The sequence below is a fragment of the Melampsora larici-populina genome, assembly GCF_000204055.1.
Source record: "Melampsora larici-populina 98AG31 unplaced genomic scaffold MELLAscaffold_102, whole genome shotgun sequence".
Classification (NCBI taxonomy): Eukaryota; Fungi; Basidiomycota; class Pucciniomycetes; order Pucciniales; family Melampsoraceae; genus Melampsora; species Melampsora laricis-populina.
Window position 1 is genome coordinate 80,746 of NW_006768866.1, and position 16,682 is coordinate 97,427.

The 16,682-nt window shown below is 38.3% G+C and overlaps 2 protein-coding genes across 2 annotated transcripts; one reads left to right on the forward strand and one right to left on the reverse strand.

The window, feature by feature from the left end:
* Window positions 1–410: 410 nt before the first annotated feature.
* MELLADRAFT_79784 (uncharacterized protein) lies at window positions 411–2,824 on the reverse strand (the record flags this gene model as incomplete). Its single annotated transcript, XM_007418717.1, has 4 exons — window positions 411–880; window positions 961–1,731; window positions 2,000–2,167; window positions 2,220–2,824. 4 exons carry the CDS (start codon window positions 2,533–2,535, stop codon window positions 579–581), a joined length of 1,557 nt encoding a protein of 518 aa, XP_007418779.1.
* A 6,172-nt stretch (window positions 2,825–8,996) lies between these two features.
* On the forward strand, window positions 8,997–10,937 carry MELLADRAFT_84140 (uncharacterized protein; the record flags this gene model as incomplete). The annotated part of the gene is made up of 6 exons (XM_007418711.1): window positions 8,997–9,156; window positions 9,226–10,136; window positions 10,219–10,331; window positions 10,392–10,542; window positions 10,644–10,879; window positions 10,925–10,937. The coding sequence occupies 6 exons, from the start codon at window positions 8,997–8,999 to the stop codon at window positions 10,935–10,937; spliced, it is 1,584 nt and encodes a 527-aa protein (XP_007418773.1).
* Window positions 10,938–16,682: the final 5,745 nt, after the last annotated feature.

Sequence of the window (16,682 nt, forward strand, 5' to 3'; positions counted from 1 at the left end):
AGGTTGTTAATTGGCCTCAAAGAACCGTCGCCATTTATCACAGCGCCCAGAGGACTTGACCTAAAAAATTCGAAAACTTTTGCAATTTCTGAATGTGAAAAGGGGCCATACATTCTTCTTGCTGCTACTTCTTTCTTCATAGACTTTTCTATCTTTTCTGATGCCAATTTCGACGACGTGTGATTTTCAGGAGTAAAAATTTTTTCATTTGGCGCGGGTAATCTATGCTCTGGGATTCCTTGGTCGAATCCCATCATAAACCCTTCTAAGATGTCTTCGTATTCAGGTAACATCTTGTGTTTTTGCAACGCTTTCCTCCATTCTGGCACATTCATCTCGCATTGAATCCCTTTTGGCCAATTATCAGGCAGCTCCAAAGTCAATCGGGTAGATCGAGTATGGTCTTCATACTGTCTCTGAATGAAACCAAATTCTATTTCACTTGAAATAGATCAATGACATTGTTTATCAATTACTTATTTCATACCGCACATCTATGTCTTTACAGAAAAGGAATTTTACAAATGTAGAAGAAACAACTAAGATCTGAACTTAGAAAAAAACAATTGAGGTGAAACCTACTTCTCAGGTTGTTTACCCTTAGCTGCTGCTGCAGCTTTCTTCTCCTTATAATTCTCGTCGTAATTATTTCCTAAATAACCTTTCTGAAATTTCTTCTTTTCAAATGGTCTATAACTTGTAGAAGTTGATGCTTCCAAACCGCTTCCTCCAGCTGATTGGTTGTTATTCCATTTCTGATACGTTTTAGCTTGACTTTGATTGTTCTTATCGACTTTCTTTGGCGGTTTTCCAGTAGCAGGGTCCCACCCGTACCTTTCACCTCCTTCTACATATGGATTTTTCGTAAATAAGGTCTCATCTAATCGAATTTAATGATCAAACAAACAAATTTCAGTTCAGCATCGAAATCATTCATATTTCACTAAAAAAAACACATACTTCTGCTCCTAGTGGCTTGATAGCATTCTTCTGCTAGCACCTGATTAAATACCGATATGTTCGGAGGCGCTACATAGCCCTCAATTTCAGTTCTATTAACTAGAGCTTCTTCTCTGACTCGCATGTCATACTTCAAAGCTGTTAACCAACCCATCTCTGACATAACTTTCTCTACGTTCGATTTATGAGCCAAAGACCAATCGACGAATCTGGTGAACTTAGCATTTCTAAGGGCGGTGATGTATCCATTATAATGTATACTCCAATCTCCATAGTCTAACAACCACTCATCTGCATAAGGTAAACCTGTATAAGCTTCACTTTTCAATTCTCCTTCAATTGATTTGATTTTCTTCTTTGCATGATAACCCATGGCCTTGTTCTGCCAGTCCTTATCAAAAATTGTTAACGGAATTGGATATCTTAACTCCTTGATGTTTCTATCAAAATATGGTGTGTAGCTCCTATTTTGATAGTTTGTTGTTCTATTCGGGAAGAACCACATACCATTTTCGAAAATTCCACCATCAGCTCTAGGTTCGGTTTGATTCTCGACTAAGATTGGATTTGCTGATGATGCTCTCTTCGCTGAAGGTCTTTGATGATCTATATCCAGATGTCCTAAAGTTTCATACACTTTTAAATACTTTGTTGCGCTTTGACTATCTCCTTTCATAGTCAGCTCCATAGCTTTCTTAAACACTGAATTCTTATCTGTCAAATCTACATCATTGTCGAATTCTTCATTCGCTTCTAATATAACCGAATCATCTATTCATCGTACGAAAACCATGTATTAGTATATTGAATATTCTGTTCGTTCAACACACTTCAACACACTTTGCTTACTTTGTATATTTAGAGGCATACTTCTTAACGCATTTAAATAAGTCGAATTTATCAATTGATTTTCACTATTACTTCTTTCCACCATAATCAATTTCGATTTCACTTTCTTTGGTGTGTCTTACAGAAATTGGAAATTTATGTTTTCATTAGATACTTCTTTCAATTGTGATCGCGATATTCAAAAGCTTACTTTTTGCAACCGGCACTTGTTTAAATGCTGCGTTCACGTCTAATAACTCTGCATTAACTATTTCGTTTGAGGTACTTGACTCCTGATCTTCTGTTAAATCTCTTGTTATTATGATTGGATTTTTATTCTTCTCTTTTTCGTTTTCTTCTACATACATAGAATGAATTCCTTTTATATTAGTTCAACTCAAAGTTCTTATATATTTATAAGTTTTACTTACTTTGTACTTGATCTCGATTGATAGTATTATCGTTATCGATTTCTTGACTCTTATCAGCTTGATTTTGACCGGAAATTGCAGATAATTCTGAATTGCCTTGGTCTTGCATTAAACTTGAACCAAGACTCTTGGATGCATCCGAGTCTCTTTGGTTTCCTGGGATTGAATTCTTAACGTTCCCTTGATTGCCTTGATTTGTACCAGAGTTTTTATTAGAATCTCCTTGAGTACTAGTTGTTAACATGTTAGTTATCGAGTTATTATCAGCGTCTTTCTCTCCACTCGCGGTCTTCTTCCTTGATGTACGTTCAGTCATGATGATTTATAATTTTTAGAAGAATTTGATGAACGATGAGTTTCTGATGTACGATATATCGATAAGAATTTGATGAACGATGAGTTTCTGATGTACGATATATCGATTGACACACACTATAACAAAAAAATGTGAGGGGAACGAGCTAGAGAGGAGAGGAGGAATCGGGTCTAGTATTCTTACGCAGGATACGGGAATCTAAAGAGAGATCAAGGTGAAGTCGAGAGGGGTCTTCTTTGATACCTTGATATATCATCTTGAGATTCCAGGTCTTAACTGCTCTGCCCTGATTACGCGGTCTGTCACCAGGTTGGTTTCATCCGCTAATCAACCCACGCATGACACGTAGCACGTGGTCCCGTGTCTCGCAGTTAGACCTCTGCCCGATTGTTACGCTGGCCTAGTACTACCATGGACTGGCGCAACCTCCCTCGTGCCTCGTCCGGGTACTGGACATCCCTCGCTGGGGCTCGGGCCTTTGGCGAGGGACTTTGTTAAGTTTGCAACAAACCCCGAGGAACAAGGAATTTCATAATTATTGTATAAAAATCATTTCTTTGAGGACCCTTTTCTACCACCAAAAGGTGATTTCCTCTGTCACCAGGCAAACCAGTATTCCATATAAGTCCCCTCCGTGCCTCCGGGGTTTGTTGTGTTTTTTTCCCCCGGGCACTGAGGGGACTTAGTTAAGTTAGGTGATGGTTGAGTTTGTTGTCCTCCATTCCTTGATGGCGGTGATGAAGCTGGATGCTGTGAGTTTGATTTTAAAGGTGTTCGGTAGTTTCTACTTAGCCAGTTTATTGGCTATCTTGTCGACGGTTTCATTACCTAGGACACCTGAGTGTCCTGGGCACCACCTTCTTGTGATGCGAAGATTCAGGAAGGCCTGGTGGATGTAATCCATCAGCTTGTAAGTTTCCTTTCTGTCATCGAGAGAAGTGAGAGGGAGCTTGTTTGAACGGAGGTCTTTGATGACCCCTTGGTTGTCGAGTAGGATTGTAATTCTTCTTGTGTGTATTGATGCTGTTCTCAGAGCCATCGTGAGGCCTAACTGAACACCTCGATATTCGGCTTGGAATATGCCGTGGGTTCTTGTCGGACCTAATACGGCTACGCTCCCCAAGGGAGGCGTGTTCAGCCGGAGCATATCGTTTCCCCAGGTTTTCTAAACTTCGCTCACGCTTACCGAAGGGCAGGAGGTTTCAAGTCAACCCAGGTTTACTTCCAGCGCCAAGACTCAGAGTCACTACGACGCACCTTCACCCCAATACATAGTTGATCTATTGTCTATTTCAAGCCATCTAACCTCAACTCGACACCCTTGAGAGTGAAGCCAAGAATTAGGGATGAACCGGGAACGATAGATCACAGCTTGCACGTACATACGATCCCGTTCGCTCACCTTCGGTTGATCATGACCACACATGGTCATACAGAATTTGGTATATGCCACTCAATCCTCCTAGTTGATCTACACGCTAAGCACCTCTGGCAGTGTGAGTGATGAGACGTCGTGAGAAAGGTTCTCATCTCAAGGATCAGATAGACTGGGAGAACATCCATGTGGTGAATGAATTAATGCATAGATGTACGATGTTAACCAGTTGAATGTAACTGAGGTGATAGAATCATCTCATGGACGATTGTGAGGCGAGTAAGACGGCTCATGATGTATATAACTGGAGCACATCTGCAGCAGATTCCCTCCTCCTCATCCACTTCCCTTCATCTTTCTGTTTATTATTTGGGCCATCAACCCGGTACATAACTTAGCAAAACTCTTTCTGGCTTTCCTTCTGTGTTATATTTGCCAGCTAGTCTGAGTATATCCGTAAGAAGTCTTTCTCGTCCATAGCTTGAATTATATATATATATATATATTAAGAATATTCTCTCTTCCATAGCTTGATTACGTTTTTTTATTATCATCACTTAACTTCAATCACCAACGACACTCGAATCAAAAAATGTCAGCTCAAGATCATGAGACCAAGGCCGCTAGAAATTTCGACAAGACTTTTGAAGAAGAAAATAGCGCAACTAGATGTCTGGTGGATATGAAGACAATCCAACTTTGTGCTGAAGATCTTTACGATCGCGAAAAGGTCGACTTAGAGCAGGTACAACTAGAGGATGTTTGGACTTTACTACAGTTTGTTACCTTCCACTTTTATATTTTTCGCAGGTCATCGATACTAATTCAGCTTCGAATAAAAGGACAAACGAAAATGGCCTCACACCCGCCGAAGTTGAGAGACGGCGCACGATCTTTGGTCCTAATAAACTTGAGGAAAAATCAGTAAACCCTTTCCTGCAGTTTCTGAGTTTCATGTGGAAGTGAGCTTTTATCTTCATTCTCTCTCATGTCCGCCGTTATTTTCAAGCACAAGCTGACGATAGCCTGAATTCACCACTAGTCCTCTATCATGGGTCATGGAGGGAGCTGCCATTGTGTCTATCGCTCTTTCTAATGGAGAAAATCGTCCACCAGACTGGCAGGTTAGTTCATTCATCTTCTGTAGTCCATAATGCAAAGCTAACAAGCTGCGCGTTCTTAGGATTTCGTTGGTATCGTTTCATTGCTTTTGATTGTAAGTGTAGAATTCCTTGATACCCTCGGGCATTCTTTCCGAACCTGATCATGGATATCATCTTCAGAATTCCGGTATTGGTTATTACGAAGAACGCTCAGCCGGGAATGCTGTAAAAGCATTGATGGACTCTCTCGCACCAAAAGCTAAAACCAAAAGAAATGGGCAATGGTCAGAAATGGACTCGGCTGATCTTGTTCCTGGTGATATAGTAGCATTCAAGGTAACCTATTCATAACTCAGAAACTTCATAATTTGATTAGGCAGACTGACTGATTTTCTTTTGGTTTAGATCGGCGATGTTGTTCCATCAGATTGTCGCTTATTCGATGCCGTCAACGTTTCAATTGATCAAGCAGCCCTAACAGGAGAATCATTACCTTCAACTAAAAAATGTGGCGACCAATGCTTTTCTGGATCAATTTGTAAACAAGGTGAAGCAGAAGGAATCGTAATTGCAACTGGAGCAAATACTTTCTTTGGTAGAGCAGCTACTTTGTGTGGTGCAGATAATGATTCTACTGGTCATATGCAAGTCATTCTGTCAAAGGTGAGGATTTTCTTTTCAAAGCATTTTCTACTTTGGATCTCATAGTGACATTTTTTTCTCTCGTTTTTAGATTGGTAACTTTTGTTTGGTGTCCATTGGGATTTGTATTGCACTTGGTCGGTATTCTCTCTTGAGTCACTGGACTGTTCAATATGATTGACTTATCTATTCATTCTTCTTTGTACTTGAACAGAAATTATCGTATTATATGGAGTATTCCGTTTCTCGTACCGACGTGGCTTGGACAACATCTTGGTCTTACTCATTGGTGGAATTCCTATTGCGATGCCTACCGTTTTATCTGTTACACTTGCTGTCGGAGCTCAACAACTTGCTAAATACAAGGCGATTGTCACTCGAATCACTGCGATTGAAGAATTAGCTGGTGTTACTATCTTATGTTCCGATAAGACCGGTACTCTTACTACCAACAAGCTTACTATCGACAAAAGTACTGTCAAAACTTACTCGGATGTCAGTGCCGATGATGTCTGTCTACTTGCTTCATACGCCTCTCGTACTGAGAATCAAGATGCTATCGATACTTGTGTGGTCGGAACTGTCGGTGCAGAGAATGCTCGACGAGGAATCAAATTGTTGGACTTCAAGCCATTCGATCCAGTTGTCAAACGTACCGAAGTTACTTACATTGATATTGCTACGGGTGAAATGCGCCGAGTCACCAAAGGTATGACTGGGAAAATCATCGAATTATGTACTTACAACAAAACCACAGAAGTCGAACACCAACTGGAAGCTGATGTGGAAGAGTTTGCTCGAAGAGGTCTACGTGCACTTGCAGTTGCATATGAAGATGTACCAAGTGGTCAAGTTGATGGCCCTGGAAACGGTTTTATGCTTATTGGCTTGTTATCAATCTTTGACCCTCCTCGAGATGATACCAAACAGACCATCGATGATGCAGTGTCATTGGGTATTCAAGTTAAGATGGTGACCGGTGATCAACTTGCTATTGCGAAAGAAACTGGACGTCGATTAGGTTTGGGTGATACTATGTTTCCTTCTAAAGTGCTTAAAGAGGGTCCTCCTGCTGGGAGTGGTTACAGCAATCTCGCCGACATGATCTTGAGTAGGTTCTTTCTGAGGCTTCTATGATTTTGGTTACCGTTATTGATTTCCTTTTTCAAAATTTAACTTTGTTTAGAGGCCGATGGTTTTGCTGGAGTTTACCCTGAACACAAGTATGATATCGTCAAGAAATTGCAGGCTCTCGGACATTTAGTTGCTATGAGTAAGACCCATTTCTTCTTTTGCCTAGGAAGATTGAAGTTCTCATCAATTTCTTTTATCTATAATAGCTGGAGATGGCGCAAATGACGCACCTGCCGTAAGCATCAAACCCACTTTTATTTTTTCTTTCACCACCTAAACTAATAAATCTCTCGTCATTTGTAATAGCTTGCACGTGCTAATGTCGGTATCGCAGTCGAAGGCGCAACTGATGCTGCTAGAGGAGCTGGTGATATCGTTCTTACTGAACCTGGTCTTTCAACTATAATCCACGCTATTCGTCAATCACGTATCGTTTTCCAAAGAATGAGAAACTACTCGATCTACGCTTGTGCTGTGACAATCCGTATTGTTGTTGGTTTTACTATAATGGTATTTTGCGATTCAACTGTTCTTTGGGTAACTCATGAAGCAAGCTGACGCCATTACATAACAGGCTTTTGCATTTCAATTCGACTTCCCACCTTTCATGGTTTTAGTCATTGCAATCTTGAACGATGGAACCGTGATGACCATCTCACTGGATCGAGTATTACCAAGCAGCGAACCTGATCATTGGGACTTAACTGAGATCTTCACATACGCTGTTGCCTATGGTCTACATCTTGCTTTATCAACCATTCTTTTCTACGTGGCTATCGTCAATACTACATTCTTCGAAGATACATTTGGAATCATTGCCCTCAAGGACGCTAGCGACCCTCGTGAGTAATCCTCCTTTGAAAATATTCATCTTCTTTATTCACTAAATTGTCTTGACTATTACCAGAATTACACATGGTAATCTATCTACAAGTGGCCATCATCTCGCAAGCTCTCATCTTCATTACTCGTTCTCAAGGTTGGTTCTTTATGGAGCGACCTTCATTTGCACTTATGGGTGCATTCTTCATCGCGCAAACCGTCGCCTCTTTATTAGCTTGCTTTGGTAATCTTGAATTTTCAAGCGTTCAAGGTATTCCACTTGCTTGGGTAGGGGTTTGTTGGGTTTGGAATTTAATCTGGTTCCTTCCTATGGGTAAGTGAAACTCTTTTTTTCTACCAAAACAAGCAACCGGAATACTGATTTTTTTCTTCTTCTTTAAGATCTCATCAAATTTGCTACCCGAGCTATGATCAAGAAACGTAGATCAAGCGTAGAGAAGAACAAGAAAGTTGAACCAATTGCACCTGCCCAACCAACAAGAAGTGCTTCTTACTATAGTAACCGTACTAGCTTCATTCAACGTGCTGAAGCTTCTACTAATCAACGACGCTCCGTCTTTGGTCATGTACAAGTTCAAGAAGCCGATTTACGCCGGTTAGTCATTTACTTTTCAATATCTTTATAGTTGGATCTTTTTGACTTAATTTTCTATCTTTTATTCAGTTTCTCGGTGGCTCAAGCTGTTAACAGCGGAGCAGCTTTGAAAAAATAAAGAACCATCTTTGCATACTTTATTGGGTTTTCTTTCTTGACTTTTGTTCTATAGAAAATAATCAGTAGCTGTGCTACTTCATCTCCTCCGTGATTTAACAACGTGTTTCATTCATCCACCCTGACGAATGGTTTTTGTGCATAGTTTGTATAGAGTTTTCTTTCTCCTCTTTTTCAATTTCATTTCTCTTTTGTGGGTATGTTCAAGTGATGAGTTTATGTATCTTGGTTTGTCTGGATCTTTTTCTTGGATGTACGCGCAATGATAACACTCGTTATGAATTGTTTTATACTTTTCCTTGCGTCTTTGAGATCCGTCTCTCTCTTTGACCGAATGAGATTCGTGAAGGCAGGAATCGAGAAAATGTTGATAATCCGGTTACATGTCCTCGTTGGCTGAGCTACATATGTACAATTTTCAATCTCATCCATCCTTTCCTTTAGTAGACTCGGTTCAAAGTTCACAAAGATGGTTTGGTATAGTACATGGTGTTCGTTCTTGTTGATTTGTAGATATCAATCTTTATGGAGGATGAGAGACGAATGAGAAGTGGTTTGATGAATACAATTTACAGTGCCTGAGGTAAACTGAATTTTCATCGATCACACTCTTTACCAATTCAACTCAACAACATCGTCGAGGACCATTATCATGGTCAACATAGTAAACGATTCAAGAGTCGATTTAATTCCCAATTCATTCTCACCTAGAATCGTAATCTTTTCAAGTGAAGAAGTCAATCAAGCATGCAAAAGAAATCGATTATCTAACTTTGCTTCTTTACTTCAACCGTTTCAATCGATTCCAAAAGGTATTAGTCTTCATATCTTCCTTACTCTAGAGAAAACAAGACGAACTGATGTGATATGTATATCATCAGTATCCGTACGACATTCTAATTATGCATCGATCATCAGACCTTCGTTTCCTCTGTCATTCATTCCAGCTGAGAGATTACGTGATGAAGTCAATGAGATCGGTAGAGAGGATGATTCGATTTGGTTGGATCGATCAATCAATAAGATCTTGACTGCTAAAAACTTGTCAAAATGGCTCTCAGAATCATCTCATCCTATACCTATACCTCCTACTACCGGTCCATTCAAGCTCAAAGAAGAAAACGAATGGATAAACGAATCAATTCTCCAGGATCTTCCTGAACCGATCACCGAATCAGCACCATGGTACAACGCATTTCTCAAATCTGTCCTAGATCGGAGACTCCCAACAGTCTTCGATACCAGTAGTCATCCTATAGCAGCCTTGATAGTAGTATCAACCAATGACCCAGAACCTCTCAACGAGTTTGCCAAACTTTATGAAGAAAGTAATACGTCAGGACTTGGATGGCCAAATGTACCATGGTTAGATACAGAACCGATTTTGAGATATTATGTTTTATTACATGAAACTACGGAAGAATTTGATGGTGGTCGTCAAGAAGCTAATCAATTACTTCAATCGGTTTCCAGAGCTTATGGTTTACATTGTGGGATTGTTTGTATGAATTCAGAAAAAACTGAGTACATTAAACGTCAAAGAGCTTTAAATACTGATCCTCATTTTAAATATGATCATTCTCATGATGATACAGAAGGAAGAATCGAAGATTCATGGGCTCAGTATCAATCTGAAGTTGATGAAGAAGGGAACGAGGTAGATCCTAATCAAAGGTTTGGAGAATGTATGGCTCAGGAAGATATCTTGGGTCTTAAAGTCTTTTTGAGAGAATTCACAATTCAAAGCTTGGTTCCTCATATGGAAAGATGTGTTCAACATTGGAATGAATCGGTGTGTTCAATTTCCCCTTTACTTGTTTTCGCTCATTTCTGTAGCTAACATTTCTTCAAATCTATTTCCCCTGAAAATTCAGCTATCAGCTTCAAGAAAAGGTATCACAGGTCGACTATTCAGTGTTGGGCGAAAGTATTTCTCAAAGCCAGACTCATCGGGATCATCCTCATCATATAATCCTACCATGCGTTGGTATGTTCTCTCTCTCCTCTGCGATCTCATTATTTATCTCACAAAGTTGATTTCTCCTAGGTATCCTTACCAGAGTACTGAATTTCAAACTCGTCGGTTAGCCGATTACGCATTCATGTTAGGTGATTATAAATTGGCATCACAGATGTATGAGTATGTGAGAAAGGATGCATTAGGCCATAAAGCTTGGTCTTACTATCTCTCTTCCACCGTCAGTGATCTTTTCCTTTCCTCAAACTCTTTGATCTCTTCTCTGTGCTTTTCTTCGAAAAAATGGAAATTTTTGCTCAATAAGTTTGACTTCTCATATAGCATATGGTCGGACTTTGTTCATTACTTTTAGTCGTTCCCAGTAATCAAACCTTTCAAAACTTCGATCCATATTCATATCTTTTCGATCCAGCTGCTTTAAGTCAAATGAGTGTTTTTGATTCACTTCGTATCACCTTGATTTACCATGAAGCATGTAAATCTATCGGGGAATCGAAATGTATGGCTTCTTCACTCCTTCAAATGGCAACTTTGGTATGTGCTAGACAAACCCTCCAGTAATGATGTCTGAATACCTGATCCACTCCTTTTCATTGTAAAAGCTGGATGACATAACCGCAGCAGTCTTATACGAACAAACGGCTAAATCACTCCCACCACGTCAAAGCATGTTATACTTTGTATTATCAAGTAGATGTTATGAAGTATCAGGACAGCGTTCACTTTCTACCCACATCTTAAGGTATTGTATTGAAGGAGGAGGTTGGAATGGAATTGCTAATTATGTGGATGAAGTATTGGGTAGACAAGTCAGTAATGAAGCTAGATGGGATTTGGCAGTAAATCACTTTTGGAAATTGATTAAACGTAGAATGATTGATTCCCGAATGAGAGATCAAGATGGAGATGGAGATGGAGTGAATGATCAGGGGTATTTGGATAATCTGCAAAACGCTTTTGAGGTGAGTCAAAAAAGTATCTTCAAAAACAAATTGTGCCGAAGGTTTTTCTTGATTCTTATGTTGATCTCTTGATTCATTTGGGTTTATGATTTTTTTGATTATTACTTTATGGAGTTCTTCTTTTTATTAGCATTTAAATCAAGAAGAAAGAAACACATTTGCAAATTCTGATCAATTTATAAAAGGAATGATTGATATAAAGTTAACTCGAATAAGAATACCAGAACGAGAAGAACAAGATAATGATGAATTCGAAGAAGATTGGATTTCTTTGCGGGATAGGTTACCGGTTGATTGGAAGTTGAAGAAAGAGAATACGAAACAGGTTGCAATTGTTGGAGGTAAGCTTTTCTTGTAGAACCGGTTTGCTAACTTGGTCCATTCTTTTAACACATCATGTTCTTTTCGATGGGTGGGGTCGGTTTGTTCCAAAAGTTCCATTCTATCTTGATTTGGCTGTGAAGAACCCTTTGAACACGGTGGTAGAGATTGCAGATATCAAGATTCGAGTGAATAGCTTGTTAGATGAAGAACTTACCACAACAGATGAAAAAGACGAGCTACCTGAAGGAGTCGTGATAGATCCGATCCCGGATCTTAAGCTTCTAGCAAATGAGAATCGAATAGTAAGCAAATCAAGCGATTGATGATTGCGTTACATGATCATCAGATTGACTATACATTTTCATCACAGGTCCCAATCAAAATCACCTGTACACAATCTTCAATAGGAATTCAAATCGACTCAATAAAATATCGATTTCATAATATAATGAATCTTACACAACCTTTAGCAAAGAAAGGGAAAAGATTGAATGAAACATTAATCCAAAGGATGAATGAACTTTATGAGCCAGATAAATCTATGAAACTTGAAATTAAAGAAGACTTCGGTAGGATCAAAGTTTTAAGTGATGATTTAATACCTATTGAGCTTTTGGCTGGTGAGACTATTGTTAGTGAATTTGAAATCAAGAATGTTGGATTAGGAAACGTACTTCGGCTTGCTTGTTTAATTAGTCATGATACTTTTTTCAGGATTGGTGATCCAACTACTGAACAAGGTCAGTTAGCTTACGTCTGAAACCATCTCTTTCTCTGATGTGCTTTCATCTGCTGATCCAGCCAGTCCTTGGTCTGTTGATAGAAAATTTTGTATATTCGACATCTCCAAAGGATGATTTAAATTTATATAACGCAATTCGGTTACCGAACTCAATAAGTGAGGATCCACCAATGCCAATATGTGATCAATTGAAACCATCAGAATCGATTAAAGTACCATTGATCTGTCGAGGAGAAATGGTAGGACATCATAAGACCTTATGGTTATTTGTCTTTAAGATCGTTGTCAGTCTGGGTTTTTTTCAAGTTTGGACGAGAGAAAGATGACTTATGTTTTTGAATTTGATTGAGGTCTTTAAAAGGGATCAGAAGAGTTTATTGGGTTTCGATATGTTCAACGTTTGAATGTTTTACCTTCTTTGAATTTGAAACCCATCATTAGACCTAGTATGATCAAAGAAGGGTTTTATGTTTTAACACTCGAGGTAAATCTTTTGAACTGCTTCCATCTTGCACATTTTGTTTACTTACTGTTTGACATACAAAGATAACTGATCGTTTTTTCTTTGGTTCATGTGATTCATTGAATAGATTGAAAATGAAGGTGTACCAGAAGAAGTAGAAATTTATAATATAACCACCATAGGTACATATTGGAATAGTCAAATGATTCAAGCAAATCAATTTCCAATTAAAATTTCAAATGGAAATCGGAATATGATTGCATTTGAATTTAAACCTTGGTTATCGTCAAGTCTCGAAGATGATCTTACTTTACCGTTTATTTTAAATGGATTGAAGAAATTGTTGGGAAAAGAAAACTTAAGGTTGAGTGATAGGATTCCTGAGGATATTAAGGCTTGCGTTTCTAGTTCTGGTCTTGTAAGTTTCAATTGCCGAAAGATGGTCACTTTCTGTCTATCTGACTTGTATATTTTGTTATTTAGGAAATGGTACGAATCGATCACCCAATCTTACAAAAAACTATTTTAAACTCACATAAATCACTAAGAAAACACTCAATAGTTTCACATTTCAAGACAATTCCAATTCAATCAGTTCCTAAAATCTTTCCATTATCTTTACCAAATACATTAAACTTGATTTTATTTTGGAAACACAAAGATGGGAAAGAAGGACATCATTTTCTGAGCGATTTGAGAATTGGCAGTTTGAGGATGAGAAATGAGATTGAAGAAGTTTTAGATGGGTTTGAAAGTTTTGCGGGTGGAATTTATGCTGAGGCTCAAGCTTTACAGAGAAATTTGATCGATGAATGGAGAAGAAGTGAGTTTTGTGGTGGTGTCGGTGTTGGTGAAAAGGTTAGGATTGGAAATGGGAGAAGCAAGGATGAAGAGTGTTTTAGTATCATTTGTAGGGTTGATGAGGGCGATTATTTTGATTGGGATTTCGAAACACTTGGGTAAGGTTTATCTTGTTTTTCTCAAGTGGGGTTTCTTGATCAGTTCTGATACAAGATTTGTTCTTTTTGTGGGGGGCTCATTTGGATGTTTACGATAAAAGACCTAAAAGGTTAAAAGTGATATTTGAATTGAAGAATTTAGGAATTTCAAAAGAACAGATAGAATATAAATTAAAGTTGAATCGAAATGATAAAGAAGTAGAAGGAATTAAAACTGAATGGATTGGATCTTTAACTTATAATGGGAAAATCAAGTCATTAGATTGTATGCTTATTGAAAGTGGGGTTTGGATGATTTGTGAAGGGATTTTAGATTTGGGACGGTGGGAATGTGAAGTCATCGTTAGTGGGAAAGAGGAAAGAAAATGGAAAGTTTATGGGCAAAGGAAGTTGATTAGTATTAGAGATTTTAATGAAAGATTTAGAGTCTGAAGAAGAGGTTTTTTTAATAAGAAGCAGGATTGAGGTCTGTGACAAATTATAAAGCAGAGGTTCAAGAGGTTGGTATTTTTGATTTGGTAGACTTTGTGTTGTGTTTATAATGTAAAATTTGAATGTTTTCTTTGATTGAAGCAGAATTGTGTACATACTACTTACTCTATCAAATGAACATTTTTAAGTAATTTGTGTTATTAAGTTGAACTCATTGGGGACAGTGAGACTGTGGCGGGCATGCCTTCATGTTCCCTAGTAGCTTTAATTTTTCACATTTCACTTGTATTGATTAACATTTGACATATGCGTTATCACCCCTTATGTTGAGCTTAGCAATGCTAAGCTCAGAAAACCCAATTTAAATTCAAATGAACTTCAATCTAATCACTTCAATGATAAATCTTTATCACCTCAAATACCAGCTTATCATCATCAATCTTCATTCTATCATTAGCAACAAGATTGACATTTCAATACTTAACTTGGTTATCATCAATCAGAAGACTCAATTGGTTCAAAACATGATTGTATTCCTTATCTGTCTCAAAAGCTTTCACATGTATAAAGCTACTCCGTTCATCCACTCAACTAGTATCATCCTCAAACGACTTCTCTTCAAATAAGAAATTAATCAATAACACTGCAAAGATAATGTATTTCTCCAAGGTGAAAAATAATTAGTTGTTGGTAACGGGTTATTAACAGATGGGAATGGGAATAAGTTGGTCTGTAATAATATGTGTCATGTTTACTGAGGGGTCGGACTTTTCATTCTTTTACGATATGTACAGTCATGACATCATAGGCTGTTTACCACACTAAACCAACTTTTCCTTTTGATTCCCATCGCTTCATATTCATCTTATATATAGAAATTGAAGGTGATGATCAATGTCATCAAGTTGACTGGAGAATACATTGAGTTTTGAGATTTTTGTTTATGATTAAACCAGCAATCATCCTCAACAAATAATTCAATATGCTACATATGCATTCTCTTATTGGACTTTTCATCCCCACTATTCAGCCTGTTTTGGTTTGCAATGATCTGTGGAGTGTTCAGATTACTAGGCAATGCTTCCCACTCAATTTTTGAATGTAAATTTGATGACCATGTTGCTCAATGGCACTTGATGCAATGATTCCTTAGCTAAGGTAATCCATGGCCCAAAATTGGTTGAGAGATCAGGGATCATCTGAGTCGGCTTTTGGCCCTTGTGGATTGGGTGTTGGGATGTTTGATTTGTTCTTGCATGCATGCCATAATGATTGATCAAATCCCATTACAGTCTTCTCTGACATAACCCATCTGTGCTGTAAGCCATACTCCATCAAAACCCATACAAATTTAGGAATCTGCAGAAAAATTGCAGGGAAAGTGGGTACATAACCAAGTCTGGCTCACAGCGCAGACAGCAGCGCGGAGCGCTACAAGGCGCTGCGCCCGGCGCTGTTGTCTCCTTCCCCGGGACCCCCAGGGCCCGGGTAGTTACGCCATGCGCTGCCATTTTGGACCCGGGATCTTTACCGCCACTGTGAGGGTGAGTTACTCTTTTGAGTACTCAAGGCTCACTAATTGGGCAAGGTGGGTCTTATAATGCAAGTAATTATGATTATATTTCAGATATAAAAGTAGTTACAAGAATTATAAACAAAGGAAAGGGATGAGTAAGGGAAGATACTGAAATAAGATTATAAATGGTGAAGCGTGGATCCTAATCTTTCCTTGAATCTTCAAGTGACAGATTAAAGAGTGGGATGAAGTTCACTAGACTAGTTGTTCTATGGTCACTAACCCTGGGTTGTTCTTATGGTCACCAACCTGGGTGGCTCTATGGTCACCAACCTTGGGTTGTTATATGGTCACCAACCTATGAGAGTTCTACTTGGGGGAAGTAGAGGATCCAGAGAAAGGTGAAGAGTATTACTTACTTTTAATCAGGGAACAGATTAAAGTAATGAAGATATCACTAGTCTTATATTTATAAGACTCTTGATGTTACTTCAGTAGAACTTTAAGTTGTTCTTAAAAGTAGTGTGTAATAAAGCTTGGGGAGCAATCTCTCAAGGCTGAGAGAGGAGGGGTTTATATACTCTCCTCTCCAAACCTAACTGTGGTGAGATTTGTTTACATCCCTACTTTGGGTTAGGGTTTGATTATCATTATTATTTAAGATTATTACTGATAATGCTTAATTACATATACATGTTATGTGTAATATGTAATATAACTTTTTTAACTCTTGACACTGAGTTATGAGGTGTAATTGATATTTTTATTACATGTTACATATTATTTTACATGTATATGTATATGTAATTAGGATGTATATATAATTTATTACAAGTTACATATGTTTTGTAAGGTTTATGTACATGTAATTAGTTGTCTAAAGGTGGTTATCTATGTTACAAGTTAGTCTTTGGGTACATACATATGTACCCAGGGCTGACAGCCACTAAATTCAGCCACCG